Source organism: Bombyx mori, chromosome 1, assembly GCF_030269925.1.
Source record: "Bombyx mori chromosome 1, ASM3026992v2".
In the NCBI taxonomy this organism is placed as follows: domain Eukaryota; kingdom Metazoa; phylum Arthropoda; class Insecta; order Lepidoptera; family Bombycidae; genus Bombyx; species Bombyx mori.
Window position 1 is genome coordinate 494138 of NC_085107.1, and position 16290 is coordinate 510427.

At 35.7% G+C, this 16290-nt stretch overlaps 2 protein-coding genes and 1 long non-coding RNA gene across 3 annotated transcripts in view; 1 reads left to right on the forward strand and 2 right to left on the reverse strand.

Annotated features, from left to right (window-relative positions):
* The window catches only part of LOC101742177 (paramyosin), a 28585-nt gene extending 24906 nt beyond the window's left edge, over positions 1–3679 (reverse strand). The window contains exons 1-2 of the mRNA XM_038011949.2: positions 3540–3679; positions 1918–2079 (exon numbers count right to left, since the gene is read on the reverse strand). Coding sequence (XP_037867877.1) covers positions 1918–2079; positions 3540–3545 — 168 coding nt within the window. The 5' untranslated portion in view covers positions 3546–3679. The remainder of the gene's footprint in view (positions 1–1917; positions 2080–3539) is intronic.
* A 2050-nt stretch (positions 3680–5729) lies between these two features.
* Positions 5730–16290, forward strand: part of tan (protein) — a 48233-nt gene continuing 37672 nt past the window's right edge. The window contains exon 1 of the mRNA XM_021352266.3: positions 5730–5862. Within this exon, the coding sequence (XP_021207941.1) occupies positions 5853–5862 (10 nt within the window). The 5' untranslated portion in view covers positions 5730–5852. The remainder of the gene's footprint in view (positions 5863–16290) is intronic.
* On the reverse strand, positions 6200–9725 carry LOC134200791 (uncharacterized). Its single transcript, XR_009975852.1, has 2 exons — positions 8462–9725; positions 6200–7061 (listed from the first exon to the last, which is right to left on the reverse strand). It is a non-coding gene; the product is annotated as an uncharacterized LOC134200791 (long non-coding RNA).

Consider the following 16290-nt stretch of genomic DNA (forward strand, 5'->3'; position numbering starts at 1 on the left):
GTCAGTTATAGTCTGTCAAATTGAGAATAGATTAATAGTAATAGAATAGTTTTCTCTTTATTAATATTTGTCTAAAGTGTAGTCTTGACGAAATCTGTGATTAAAAAAGTTTAATAGTCCTTGACAATAGAATCATAATAGTGTACAAGCTTATAATTTCCAATAGTTATAGTCGAATTTCGACTACCAGGGGACCACTAGTATCTAAAAATGTACATATTATATAAGTTTATAAAAGTACATGTTAGTTTCTGTGCATCGAAAACGATTTAATTAAAATCAAAAAGTCCTTTATTTCCTGTTGTTTAAAAAAATTATCTAACTACACTATTCTTAAAACTAACTATCTACATATTTGAAGTGCATTAATATAATTATTTAGTTAAGTACCCATTTAAACTAAATTATGTTAATTTACAAGGGGTAAGTATAGCTTGGTAGATCAATTAGGCTATTAAGCAGTTAACTGATTTTGCTCAAATTGATGACTTCATTAAAAACTGTAGGTACTGCAGGAGCTGCAACATTTTGTAGATTCTTTTGATGTTTTGGATTAATTAGAACTAGAACTGAATTTTTTTTATGGCTATAAGAAAACCTCATGTCTTTTAATGGAGTTTAAAATATAACAACACTATTGTTCGTCCTTTCAGCTGGACCCGCGTAACTCGCTGATGTCTACAGTTATCAAAAAATATTTACAATACTCAAGAACAATCACTTTTAAAACAGTCTCGACACCAATAAAGTATGAAACGTTAGTCTAAAGTTCACATTTTTGCTTAGTTTATCATTGGAGTAACATTACATTGTAACAACCCGATAAAATTTGCAGGTGTGTGTATTTTAAGACCTGTGATTTCTATTGATTTAATTAAAAAGATAAACTCCCGTGTACGTATCTGTTAAAAAATATACATTAAAGCACTTTTAGGGAGGTATTCTTAATATCAGGTATTTTTTACCTATAAAATTTATGTTTAATATACAGAAAGTTAAAATCATTTTTTTATTTCTATCAATCGAATTAGGCACCCGGGTATGGATACATATCTGCCAGTGGAGTGGTAATTTTTCAATACTTTCTTGAAGAGGTCAGGTGTATGCGAGCCAACAAACTCTTCAAAGGCATTATATGCGGCTTCTCGGATATCGATTTATTTTTCTGGCAAGAAGTTGTCCAAACTTTAGAAAAAGCAGAAGTCAGTCGGTAGAAGATCTGGGGAGTACAAAGGATGACGCACAAGTTCCAACTCCAGCTCTTGAAGCTTAGGGACCGTCTGTTGTGCCATATAAGTTCAAGCGTGATCGTATAGGAGCAGCGGATACGAAAGATTAACCAAGACTGCCCAGACATTTACGAGCTTCTCCATACTTCCACTTCCTAAAAGTATATATTTGCAGTAACTCAGGTACCTTTGATAACAGCTGTGATGAATTAGCCGGCACTAGACCACGAAACAGTGACTGTGCCTTCTTTAGGGGTAAGTTTTTGTTTGGTGCATGGCCAAGGTGCTGAACCAGGGTCTAACCAACATGATTACTGTTGACGATTATCAAAAAGAATCCATTTTTCATAGCAAATGATAATACCGTTAGAAATCCATGGTTTCTGTGTCTAGCAACGCAAGGCATAACGCGTTCGTCGCGCTGGCGATCAGTCATTTCGTATATATAGCACCGGCTTACCGCGACAGAACTTGTATTCCATAATTCGTAATCGTATTTCAATCGTGTCCATTTTGTAAAAAAATACACAAGTATAGCGAAAACAAAACACTAATCAATAAACATATGACTGAAATTATAAAAAGAGTTGCTGATTTATTAATTAAGGTTCCTTTTAGTTTAGCAAATGGCCAGTACTGTAAAACGACAATCCCACAGGTATAAACCTATTATTTTGACATTACTAACGATATTGGACTCCGATGCGGAATGTGAGTCTCGGGGACTCTTCAGTTCGAGTGCTTGCAGACGTTCGGTTGGGATTTCAGGGGAACTGCTAGATTGGTCGACTGCGTTGCTCTTTGGGGATGTTTCCTGTCGTAGTCCAAGGCGGTGTTTGGATCTGATCGGCTGAAATGTAAAAGGCAACCTCAATTGACGTATGAAATTTATGTTCAAATATGCGCAGCGGTGTGTACATCGTATTTAAGGGATCTTGAGCATGGATGCGGCCGTTAAAGCCTATGCCCATCTAAATCGGCCATTAAATACATCAGTGTAGTGGTACTTGTAATCTACCAAAGAAAATCATGACAATATTTACAGATAGATGAATATCGAAAACTAAAGTGAACTGATAAAGGGTAGATCGTGAAGTAAAGTTATTTTAGATGGGAATCAATAAATTGACTTTAATGCTGTTGGTACAGTCCCACGAAGCGACCTGATCTTGGACGTACAAACTGATTAAAATTCAACCACAAGTAACATTTACCATAGTAAAAACACAAGACATAGGATGCTATCATCTTTTGTACATTTTCCGGATTATCTATTGTATTTTATTATTTATTGAGCTAGTTTGTATGTCTTGACTCGAATGAGCCCACTCGTTTACTGACACGTCAGTGCTACCAACATAAGAACACAATAAGGCCCTTCCAATAAGTTAATCATTATTGATTATTTTTTTAAATTAATCGGTAATTAAAAGATATTAGAATTTTAAAAATTTACTCAACCTTAAAAAAAAATAAACTTCGAACTACAGGTACGGGTTTTTCAGGCAAGATGTTTTATTTCTTCCGGTTCCGCTGTTTGTTGCACTGGATGGGAGGTTGTGGCGTTTCTTTTTTTGTTTTAGGAAAAAAACGATTACTGATAGTCCAGATGCCTTGTTAGCTTAGCACAGGCACAGCCAAGAGGGCTTGCGATTTACTAACAGCTGGCCGAGCGCTTCCGAAAGAAACCTAACTGAGAAGATCAGGCAAGAAGCTCAGCGGGATGATGTATAGGCGAGGTTTATCTTTGACGAATTCAACGAATACGGCTACCAAGGTCCCTATGTCTGCTCATAGAGTTAGAGCTGCAGGCTTCTAATAACTGTGTTAGTAGATCGGGTGGATCTGTAAGAATGTGTATGTGGCCTTCATCCCTACTTTGTGTTACGTATCTACCGGAGATATCACAAAATGCATTATGAAATGTCATGAGTTTATATGTGCTCAAGATCCAATCTATTACCGACGAGTTAATATTATAATAAGTTCTATTTAAATCTAGTCTAATATTGAGCACAATTAAACAGATTGAATTCACAAAGAACTTAGTAATGAGTTGCTCCAACTGTTTTTGCTAGCAAATGTTAAATGCAGGCAACATTGGAGGAAGATAGTGCAAAGACTGGACCAAGGTGGTCACGACCCTCAGTAATGAGGAAGCGACAAAGAAGAAGAAGAAGAATATAGTGAAACATAGCAAAAATGTATTATTACCTTCACTAACTTCCAACACACACACACACATCAGCAAGTACAACAGCCGTCAAACTATCAGTTTAGAAAAACACGAAGATATTAAATAAATCTTACCTTCATTATATAAAACAACACAAAATTAAATTATTCAAATAAATATAATCGTGATTATATGAAAATATGACATGACAAATACGTATAACAAGCAAAGTATATCATACGTCCTTCCTAAAGACTTTTCGTAACATTGTAAATTATGGTTGAGTTTGTAGAGTAAAGAGAATTTATGCAAATTAATGTTATTTATGTTGAAGTCTTTAACAAAACGTATGTAATTATGTGCGTCAGTAGACTAGTTGTAATATACATAATACATGTATGTATGCTTTGGTTTTCAAATAGTTTACTCGTGTCTCATTGTCGATAATTTATCCACAGTGTGTAGAAAATTGTTATGGATGTTTTTTTTTTATTGCCCTTATAGGCAGACGAGCATATGGCCCACCTGATGGTGAGTGGTTACCGTCGCCCATGGACTTCAGCAATGCCATCGCATGATTTAACTTTTGCATCAAATTAACCATTACTCTTTTTTTAACTCTTTTTTTTAGGTTGCCGTTTGTCATACACGTTTCATATTAAATGATAAGACCATTCGCGATTGAAATTAGAATGGCGCGATAATTTTTTATGTATTTATAGCACAGATGAGTGAATGGGCTCACGGCTTACTTCGTGCTAAGAGGCTATCAGAGCCAATAGAACTCACCACATGAAGGCTGCCTTCCATCTTGAGATATGAGATCCAAGTCAGAATTACTTAGTATTAACAGTACGCATAGTTACGACGCGGCACTATAGGTAAGATGAAATAAGATCGTGTTCAAAAAGAAACATATACTATACTTTGTGGTATTCGTAAATTGTGTTTTGTATTTTTCGTACCAGGAATTATCACTCCCACTGGCGCTGCATATAGCACTAAGGCTTGTCTAGAATAGTTCCCTGGACTCATTGCAACAAATAAGTTAACTATAACACAATATACTGAGGACTGTTTTGTTTTTAACACGCAGGTGTTGATAAAGCTATGTTCAATTAGTATACAGCCTTGGGTCCCCACCGGTGTAGCCTATTGTACTCTCCGCGGTACTCTAAATAAGTACTTTACGTGACACCTAAAAAAATCGATCGAATATCCACATGTAGGACGTATTCTGTAATAATATTAATTGATTTCTCGAAACTATATCACAAATAAAACATTAAGCCTTAATGTAATTGTATATGTTACGGTAAAAGTAGATATTGCGGCAAATGTACACATTTCCCGGTAAATGTGCACATTTGCCTCCTCGTTTGGGTAATGTACATTCAACTAACATTTACAATTTCAAAGAAGGGAAATGTACATTGAATTCACAATGATCATGTCGTTTTGGTAAATTTTGAAGTCGTCGTGGCCTAAACGATAAGACGTCCGGTGCATTCGTGTTGAAGCGATGCACCGGTGTTCGAATCCCGCGGGCGTGTAACAATTTTTCTAATAAAATACGTAGGTACTCAACAAATGTTCACGATTGACTTCCACGGTGAAGGAATAACATCGTGTAATAAAAATGAAACCCGCAAAATTATAATTTGTGTAATTACTGGTGGTAGGACCTCTTGTGAGTCCGCGCGGGTAGGTACCACCGCCCTGCTTATTTCTGCCGTGAAGCAGTAATGCGTTTCGGTTTGAAGGATGGGGCAGCCGTTGTAAGTATACTGAGACCTTAGAACTTATATCTCAAGGTAGGTGGCGCATTTACTTTGTAGATGTCTATGGGCTCCAGTAACTACTTAACACAGGTGGGCTGTGAGCTCGTCCAACCTACGACATCTTAAATAATATGCAAAGAAAAGTATGTTTTGTTTGTCATTTATATTTTTTAATTAAAATAATTTTCGTTATTAAAGCCTTTTGTATTATGTTTATTTAAATAAATAGTTTTTACTGCAACAACATTATTAATCTATTTGTATTTACTGTAACTTTTCTTAACAGATGAAGCTAAGAGTATACATTTACCAAAACGTGAAGGCAAGAGTACACATTTGCCGGGAAATGTACATATACATTATATTCAGTTCACGTATACCTAACTTTTTGGCAAATGTGCACATTTACCGGTAAAAGTGTACCTTTCCCAAGAGTGTACATTTACCGTAACATATACACATCGAATTTCTGTAAACGTCAGCCTGCTTTTAATAGCACAAACAATTTTAAACTCTGACCAGTTGAACGTAATGTAAATTTTGGTTTGCGTTACAAAATACCAACAGATAATTCTTTAACACAATTAGCGGTTATAGTGAGGTTTCCACTTACTTACTTACCCGATAGTGCTTCAGTGTACAGGGTCCGTGGCTACCTACCAGATAATGGCTGGACGTAAGTGGAAAATTTATAATACAAGTTTGAAACTAGGATTAGTATAATTGCTAATGTAGTTAGAACAAGTTCTCAATGTCTTACATTTCCGACGTTTTAAAAAAAACATGTTTGTCTCGCTAGTGATATGACCATCGCAATATATGTGACCTTTCCACAAGTACATAGGGAAAACTGGCGCTGTAATAAAACATTTGGAGCTTCAATTTGTAATTGGCGACATACGCGTTATGGACTTCGATAAACACTTATATTTTGTGTGAAAAAAGCTTGCGCGTCCTAGTCTATGTCGACGTAATAAAGAGCGTCTATAGTTAATGAAATAATAGAAAACGAATTATTTTTGCGTCAACTTTAATTTCTATACTCTAATAAAATTATTCACATTGTAATAATTATTCGTAATTGCTTTTGTTATTGTAGCTCATAAATAATTTATACAAAATTACGTCTAATGTATATTTAATTTGCATTGTTATTTAAATTTAATAGAAAATATTAGTCGATCATTACGAATCCAAATGTGGTTAGACCCTAATATAATAATAATTAACATACAGTACAGCAACTAAGATAGAAGTAGCTGTAAGAAAGATTTTTTTACACCAGTCACAATATGAAATGAAAAATCATATCAAATTTATAAAACCAATGAATAAGAATTACTTATTGTGCAGTGTACACCTATACACATACCTATTAATGGTGGTAGGACCTCTTGTGAGTCCGCACGTGTAGGTACCACCGCGCTGCCTATTTGAGCCGTGAAGCAGTAATTGCCTTTCGGTTTGAAGGGTGGGGCAGCCGTTGTACTGTAAAAACTGAGACCTGAGAACTCATATCTCAAGGTAATTGACGGCAATTACGTTATAGATATCTATGGGCTCCAGTAACCACTTAGCACTAGGTGGCTGTGAGATCGTCCACCCGTATATGCAAAAAAAAAAGGAAAAAATAATCTTTATCTCGGGGGGGGGGATCTTTATCACGGTAGGCAGCGGCTTGGCTCTGCGCCTGGCATTGCTGAAGTCTATGAAATCGTTAGATGATTCAATAAATTATAATTGTACAACAAACATATCTCATACATGCTTGCGTTATATCAAAGTACTTTCTTCTCTGTTCTCGAAAGCATGATCCTTATTAATCGACACAAGCGAATCCAAGCCTTGTGTCAAAGTGATCTACTGAAACGTCGCCTGAAATAACAAATTATATTATTATCAAAACTACATACAAACATAGCTTACAATCATACATTTTCTACGTTGTAGAAAGAGTAAAGATACCTTACGACGGCAGATGGTAATGATCTTTTTAATACTCGTATAATGAACGGAAGTATCGATTACCCTAAACATCAATTCATATTGAATAACGTATTATTTAAACTTCGTTTTAATGAGCCTACATGCGTCATTCCAGCGAGGTCAGCGACGGTAATTGAATACACTGTTTTAAATCCTGAGGCTCGCGAAGGTCTCATTCTAGACTAACATCCATTGGAAAATATAATAATTGTCAATTGCAAAGTAAAAGTTAAAGGTAATTAGCGGATTAATATATCTGTTGTTATTGGCTGTTGTATGTAAATAACACAGTCATATCAATATCATATTACTGTTAGTTCAGGCTTGAAATTAAAAATAACGCGACTTGATAATCTTAAACCAGTCCAATACATTTTTGCGTAAACTCCATTGAGCATTCAAATAAGAATAACGCTTATTTTCAGAGCAAAAGAGTGCTTGAAGATAAATCAAGGCTTTTCTTAGTTGGGGCGAATTTTCCGACATTTTTAACCTTTAAAAAGATCACTTAACTTCTACAAATAAATTTAAGCATGAAATAAAAATAACAAATTTCGGTTCGGATCCACGTTAAAAGTACAAGTCACAAAAAAGAAGACTTGACTCACAAAGTAATAAAATACTACAACAAGACATTATTAAATCTTCATCATCCCTCTGATCACCATTTACATGGGTAATACCGAAAAAGCTCGACGATTCTGGTGAAAATAAATGGAGAGTGTTCATAGATTACCGAAAACTCAACGACATAATCATCAGAGATTCAAACCCTATTCCGAACATCTCTAAATTACGAGACCAACTTGGAAAAAACCAAATACTTCAGCACATTCGACTTAGCGTCCGGTTTCCTCCAAATCAAAATGAGCCCTGAGATTTTTGCCAAAAAAGCATGTTCGGTTCCCCAAGATTATTATGAAATCAATCGTTTATGCCATTACGTGCCATCAGATAAACGACGCCCCATCTAAATTTCAGAGACTGATAAATTCAGCACTCTTTGGACTCCAAGACCTCCAATGCTTTATTAACCTAGACGATATAGACGTACGACCTTGAAAGGCACCAGCACAATCTAGCAAACGTATTTAAAAGCTTAATAACTTAAGAGGCTTAAGCATTTACAACTTCAAAAACCCGAACCATCCAAACCATCCGATAGCTTCCGATCTACCTTTAACGCTGGATAATGGTTCCTGAACTTCTAATCGTCCCGATCTTCCTATTAATCCTATTGATAATAGCATAATTAGACTTGAGACTTATTCTGAGTTCCTTTAACTTACTTGCGATAAAAACTATATTTCAAACATTAAAATCGTAGAAAACAACGAAAACTTGTCAGAATCACACATCAACACATTGTTATATCGACATCGATAGACAAAGACAAATCTATTCCATACACAGAAAGCCCTATATTCTATTTTGCAGACTTCATATTATTTATACAAAAATAAACCATTCTGATCGATCTACATACATAGACATTTGACAATCTAAAGACACTACGGAATGAGCTAATTACATCCGTAGTCGAAACTACAAATAAGTTTGCAGCCTCTCTGTACCTTTTAGTAGTTACCGGAACCCGTATAACTCAGAATATGAATAAGCCCACAGTCTTAACTGTGCTGTAATTATATAAGAAAGAAAGAAGAAAGAAAATCTTTATTCGCCAGAAATATAGTTTATAAGATATAGGACATAGCTTCATATATTTCGCCTGTTTAGGCATGCGAAAATTTAATTTATTTTTATATTAATTATAACACAAAATTTACTAAATCTATCTATTTTTACATTCTATCACTTCTTATTCTAATATTTTATTATGTACAACACTTATCATTTAAAAATTCTTGCACACTATAATAAGCCTTATCTATCAGCCATAAATATAATTTTCTTTTAAATTGAGTTAGTGGAAGATCTCTTATGCTGTTTGGTATCTTATTAAATATTCTGATAGTCATAGGATAACAGTTTGTATGGTAGTAACGAGTATTTATACTTGGTAACATTAGTTTAGTAGGGTATCTTGTATTAAATTGACAGTACTCGCCACACGATTTATATAATTGTGGGTGCTTTTTAACAAACAAACAACATTCTTGTATATATATGGATGGTACAGTTAAAATATTATGTTTTTGGAAGAATGGTTTACAAGAAGTCAGAGGATGAATATTGCACATGGCACGAACACATTGCTTTTGTGCAATGAACACTCTATTTATGTGACTAGAATTTCCCCAGAGGGGTATACAGTATCTGATATTTGAGGCGACATATCCATGATAGGCCTGTAATGCAGTTTTTAAATTACATATTTTTGTAAGTCGCCAAAGTGCATATGAGAATCGATTAATTTTACTACAAGTAATATCTATGTGAAGATTCCAGCTACATTGATTATCCACATTTAATCCTAAAAATGTTATGCTATTACATTCATTTAGTGTGTTATTATTATAAGTTATATTTAAGTTATTAATAAATTTGTGTCTATTATAGAATTGTATATATCTCGTTTTGTCTAAATTAGCTTTTAAGTTAAGCGTTTAAGTTTAAGCTTTAAGCACTCACGGCAACATCTTTGCCTATAGTGTTGTGCTTTCTAAGTGGAAACCATGGGTGAATATTTTTAAATAAATACCCGAGTATTTGTTTTTATTGGTATACCTCAATATTTGAGCCCTAAAACAGTCGCGTCACTCAATTACCCATCTGATCTGGCTACGAATGAACAACTCTAACAAGAAGAATAACAACATAGAATCATAAATCAATAAACTTATCTGACTAGTACCTAATCTGTTTGGATTCACGACTGGGACGAAGATAACGTAAATAGAACGAGACCTCGACAATTGACAAGTCAATAAAACGAATTCTTTGATTACTTAGAATTAGAAGTATACTGACACGATTTCGATGTTTTCAATTCTTTTTATGAACATTCTAGTAGTTCTAAGAGATCATTCTGAGATCGTGCTCGTCTCCCGGATGTAACTTAATTCAAAGTAAGCCTGACATCTTTAGCTCTTCGGTCCTCTTCCCTCGTTCTAACTTTACAATGAGCGTAAGTGAAACAGACTATGGCAGATTAAATGTGTCTAAAAACATTGTTTTGTTTTCAAAGGATAAATGATACCTAAAAAATCATGTCTGTTCCAACTGACATTAAGTAAATATTATTATGTTCAAAATGATGATGTAAAAATGTATGAGGAAAAATGATTTTAAATTGTCTATTGGTATTCAAGCCTATTCAAAATATAACACAAGTATCTAAGAAAGCACAAAGTTTTTAATTAAGCATAAACTAATTGTCCAAACTGACTGAGTGAATGAATGAATGGCCAGATCAAGTTTTAAACAACTCAGTTTAATAATAACATAACGATATCTGACTCAATACCTAAAGTAAAACTAATGAAAATAGAAAGAGATAACTAGAGTACTCGAATATAAACCAGCTATTTTTTATTTGTTTTCCCTCCGTGTTCCCGTCTGTTTGTTCGCACATATCTCCGGAACTACTGAACAGGTTTTCATAGATCACAATTTTTGGATTTTATTCATGATAGCTGATCCGGCAGACTTCGTAGTGCCTCAATCGATAAATAAAAGACCTAAACTTTTGTCTATAATAAACTTAAAACAAACAAAAGGAATCCGTCCAACTGGGGACACATCATAGGAAAAACAAAATTTTTATTTTTATTTAATTCCGAGCATTTTCATATTTATCTACCTTTTAAACCTTCTCTGGACTCCACAAATATTTCAAGACCAAAATTAGCCAAATCGGTCCAGCCGTTCTCGAATTTTAGCAAGACTAACGAACAGCAATTCATTTATATATATATATAAATTATCGAGTGTTTGAAAACATTTACCGTCACTTAAAGTGGGGCCCGGAGGCCCTTCTAGTGTTACCGAGACAGATGGGCGAGCGAAGGCTCAGCCAGGAAGGATGGGATTTGCTAACAGCTGCTCGAGCGCCTCCGCAGAATACCTATTAGCTTATGGGCAACTGCTTTCTGAATGCATCTACTACCAGGTCGGAATCGCGGTCCGCTGAGAAGTTCAGACGAAAAAGAAACCCAGCGATCTTTTGCTAAGCTAGCCTGTTCGAAAAGTTCAACGTACGGTATCCGGGGTCCCTACGTTTGCTTCTAATGCTAGAGCCGCAGGCGTCTTATAACAGTGTTAGTAGATCAGGTAGATCCGTAAGGACTAGGGAAGGTGCCGACCGTCCAGGGCCCAAAATATATATTATTATATTTTTTTACTGCTTAGATGGGTGGACGAGCTCACAGCCTACCTGGTGTTAAGTGGTTACTGGAGCCCTATTTTTTTTTTGTTACCTGTGCTGATAGCCTTGAAAGGCTTTTTCAGCTTCGCCCTAACGTTTGTAGGTGAGCTCACGGGGCTCAACCGGAGAGTTGCTAACACTGACCCTAGCAAGAGCAGTGCTTCGCAGAATCTACCACCGGATCGGAAACGCGACCTACTGAGAAGATCCGGCGAAAAACTCAGTGGGCTGTGTCTATGGGTTAGTTCGCTCGTCGAGCCCTTCGTCGCAAGCGACGGGTTCGACGAGGACGGTGACCGGCTGGAGCCCATAGACCGTGCGGACTCACAAGCGGTCCTACCACTAGTAAAAATATACCAGTATATATTATTATACATAAATATATTTTACAATTGGTTATCGAACATATTAAGATGTTTGATACTTAATACTCCTATATGTTGGTCACCTACATACATACAGAAAGGCTCTAATATAACTCTCACAAGATATTTTATGTTCGATTTATATATAGTTTTATAGATTTTTCTCCGTTTCTTCATAAATATATTAAAACTAATAATAATTCGTGTCATCTATTTTTTTTTAAGTTTTAGAGTTTTCTACACTGTTCAGATACATCGGCTTGTGTTATTGTCTGTAATGGGAACTTGTTGACTTTATCTTAAAACTAGTGTTTAATACATTTATCTGGAAACACTGGACTGTTTGTTTCCCAATTAAAGTAAAGTTAAATTAATTAAGTTAATCTCAGTTTAATCTATGAACATATCAATTTAATAATAGAAACAATTACAATTTTATACACTGTATATAATATATATCGCTTTCGCAACTGCAAAAATTCAACGTAAAAACAAAGTGTGTGTTGTGATTGTTGGAGTTTGTATTTAATCGCATACATGTATGATAGATGGCGCTGATATAGTAAAATTTCAACCACTTAAAATGTTATATTAAAAAAAAAACTTTTACGATTTAATCTCGCGTTTTAATTGCGTGATCACCGATGACGTAAATTGTAAAATATTTGAAATATCAGAAATAAAAAACAGGAGAAGGAAAACAGTTTTAATTATGTCTACGACTAACGCAAACCGAAGAGAATATACTACACTTAGGTACATTGAGATAAAACACGGAATTATTTACAGTAAATATCACTAAATAAATCTAATAGATATGTGCATATCATTACGAAGTGGTAGAGTGTATCGTGAGCCCCGCGAACAGGTACCAACCTACCTTTGAACATCTTTAAATTTTTTATTGCTTCGGCTGATCTATCTTCGAAACACGTGGAGGCTTCGCGACTGGTTGGGGGTTCCTGCCCGTGTGGCCACACAACATGCCTCACTACCTACATAGTGCATACCAATACATCAGCTTATTTCAGTGATGTAAGCCTTCTGGCCTCTGACGCGTATTCGAAATCCGATAACCAATTTTTCATACACTTTAGAGCATTAATCAATTAATATATGTCAAATTGAATTGCCGACTAACCTTGTGTTTTTTTTGTTTGATTGTAAACCAGTATATTCTACCGGAGAACATGGTGACAAATGGCAAATGGTCGTTAGCGGAATTGGAAAAACGTGCCCGATACAGGTTCTATGAAGGACAAACATACACACAGATAATTATTAATAATTGGTTGTTCTGTAGCAATTACTTCTATAGTAGCGTGAGTGTGTTCACGAATACTCACGTAGATCTAATAACACCTCTGTTAGTTAAATTACGTTTTAAAGACCTGTGTATATAATGTAATTGTATATCGGCTTCACCCGCGTTAAATATGTAGTTCAGTACTTTGAACCTGAAATGCTTACTAAAATGTTGCCCGACAATAAAAAATCTCGTCCGTAATTATTATTATTATTATTTTATTGCCCTTGTAGGCAGACGAGCACACGGCCCACCTGATGGTGAGTGGTTACCGTCGCCCATGGACTTCAGCAATGCCAGGGGCAGAGCCAAGCCGCTGCCTACCGCTAATACTCTCCATTATTTGGAGAGTGGGATATGATATGGGAATTAATAATTTGTATGGCCTCTTGTTGCGACTCCGCTTAACAAGTTGTATTAAAATTACGCGACATGCTTCTGCGTGCTCTGTATAACTACATGCACAATTTAGATTTCGGAGAGCACTTCTTCAGATTCTCTAATTCACTGCGTTAATTTCCTTTTTAGTACAAATGCGACATGGACAGCCATTTTCATAAAATGTTTTATTGCAAAGCCGAGTGAACGAGCCCACGGTCCACCAGTGTTAAAAGGTCATCAGAACCCATAGATATCACAACGGGAATGTCGTCCACATGAGGTCTAAGTTAATTTTATAGTATAGAACAGCTGTCCCACTCCGAATCGCAGGAGGAATAGACAGAGTGGTGAGAACTATCAGGTGAGCCCTCACGAGATATCCGACCGAAAACAGGCAATAAGTATATCTTTTGCGGGTTTCATTTTGATTGCACTATACTACTTCTCCATCTTGGAAAGCATCCTAAACTTGTATTAATTGCGTATATCATTGAAAAAAAATAGGACTTGCCCGGGGGATTTGAGCACTGGCATAGACGCATCGCACAATACGTTTGCACCGCGAATCCTTTAGGCCACAATGACTTTTTCTAAAACAAACAAAGAATTTTTCATACTTGTTATTAGATTAGTATAATACATTCAACTCATACAAGCTGACAAAGAGCTTAGAAGAAATCGAAGAACGAAGTTATGTGAATTACTTTAGTTTGTTAATTAAGTGTTTCTTTAATTTAAATCAATAATAACAGTGGCTTATTAGCTGTTTAGCATCTGTGAAAGTGCACAAATGAAAGGAAATGAAACAAAGTCGCTGGGTATAACTTCTCGGGCTCTTCCAAAAACCCAAAGGATAAGTCTCAGTAAATAACTTCCATTTTATTGAGATTTTATTTCATCCCATCTATTCTCGTGTCCTTCAATATCATCCCAATAGTATACAATAACAAATAAATCGAAATAATTTCATTCCGCTTCCCCAACAGTTTTCTTTCACCATTTTCAGACAACATTCTTATAACGGACTTACAAATCTCTGATTCCTCATTATAAATACGATAATTAAACAATACTAGTACATTACATAAGCGAAACTGAAATTAACCAGAGAGGGGACGAAATTAGTAGTTTTAAATTTTTAGTAATTTGCCTACGGGACCTTAAAATGTCTTTATTTCGGTCAATTTATAATTATAAAACAAATATCTGCAAATTACAATTTTACCACGTTTACAAACCACATATTATTATGTTTTTTATAAACAGTTAAATTGTACGTTTATGTCCATATCACAGTGGCAACTCATTGCGCACCGTCCTCGTGCACCTAATAATAGTTATGCTGGTATTGACTTTGATTTTCTCATGAAAGATGGAAGCCACAAGGTTTCCCAGTCGAGGTCTTTAGTAATTTGTAGACTATTTTATCTATGTTAAAGATAAATCAAGTACTGAATGTTTCAGTACAAAGTAAATAACAAATGATTTTAAAATTTTACAGTTGACCTTCGCACAAGATAAGTTCTACCTTCATCTTTGTGTTTTGTTCAATTACTCAGCTAATCGACTTTGCTATCAATAAAGGGTTATGACTTTCCTTTTGAAAAAAAAATTTTCTTCTTCACCTTGGAAGTCAATCGTGAACATTTGTTGAGTACGTATTTCATTAGAAAAATTGGTACCCCCGCCTGGGATACGAACACCGGTGCATCGCTCAACACGAATGCACCGGACGTCTTATACTTTAGGCCACGACGACTTCAAAAGTATTTAAGAAGCTCGTTCGCTATGTGCATGCAAGCACTGAAGGCTGGCAGAATTATTTACAAATCTATATATATTGACAACAGCGTGAGATGGCTGCATTGAAGCCGCTTCCTCGCCCGACAGCTTGCTTTAATAATTCTTGATCGAAATCTCACAGAGTCTCTCTTAAGTTTACAAAAAAAAGGTGGAATAGAATCAAACATTTGACATTTTTGGGTTGCCTCCCTCATTATACTAAAAATTAGAAGGAATAGTCTCAAAGGTCATATTAATCCAAATAAGATTCTATAAGTACTTTTGTTTTCGAAACGCATTAATTAAATATAATGTTGTATTGGGCTCTGAACCCTTTAATACGACAATAATATTTGGGACGTAAGGGGACCGTCATCCGACCGAATCACATTCCTTTTTTTTCCCCACCCTAATGGTTTATAGTCTCGAAGGACTATTCCAGCTACGCACTCTGTGGTAGGCGAGCTCAAGAGGCTCAACTTGGAAGAACTTGCTAACACTAGCCCTAGCAAGAGCAGAGCATCGCTAAATCTACCACCAGATCGGAATCGTGACCCACAGAAAAGATCCGGTGAGAAACTCAGTAGGCTCGACGCAGTTCGCTTCCTTTGAGTTCAACAAGAAAGATGACCGTGCTAGGAGTACCTTAAGGCATCGAGAGTGGATCGAGAACATCCGACCTTACATGTTTAGGGCGACGACGGCATTGCGTTGTTGTCCAGTCGCTTGGGTCGCAAATGTAGTTCGAGGCCACTATAAGGGGGTTATGGTGCCGCGCCGCTTTCTCGAAGAACCGTTCCGATGCTCTCTTCAAATACTTACGTAACGGATCTAATTCTAAATCGTCGCAAAAATCTAAATTCCTTACGCACCACGACTACCCACGACCATACACGACTATCCTGCAAAAACGAACTTGTTACGAAGGGATAATTGACTTCACTTACATTTCTTTGG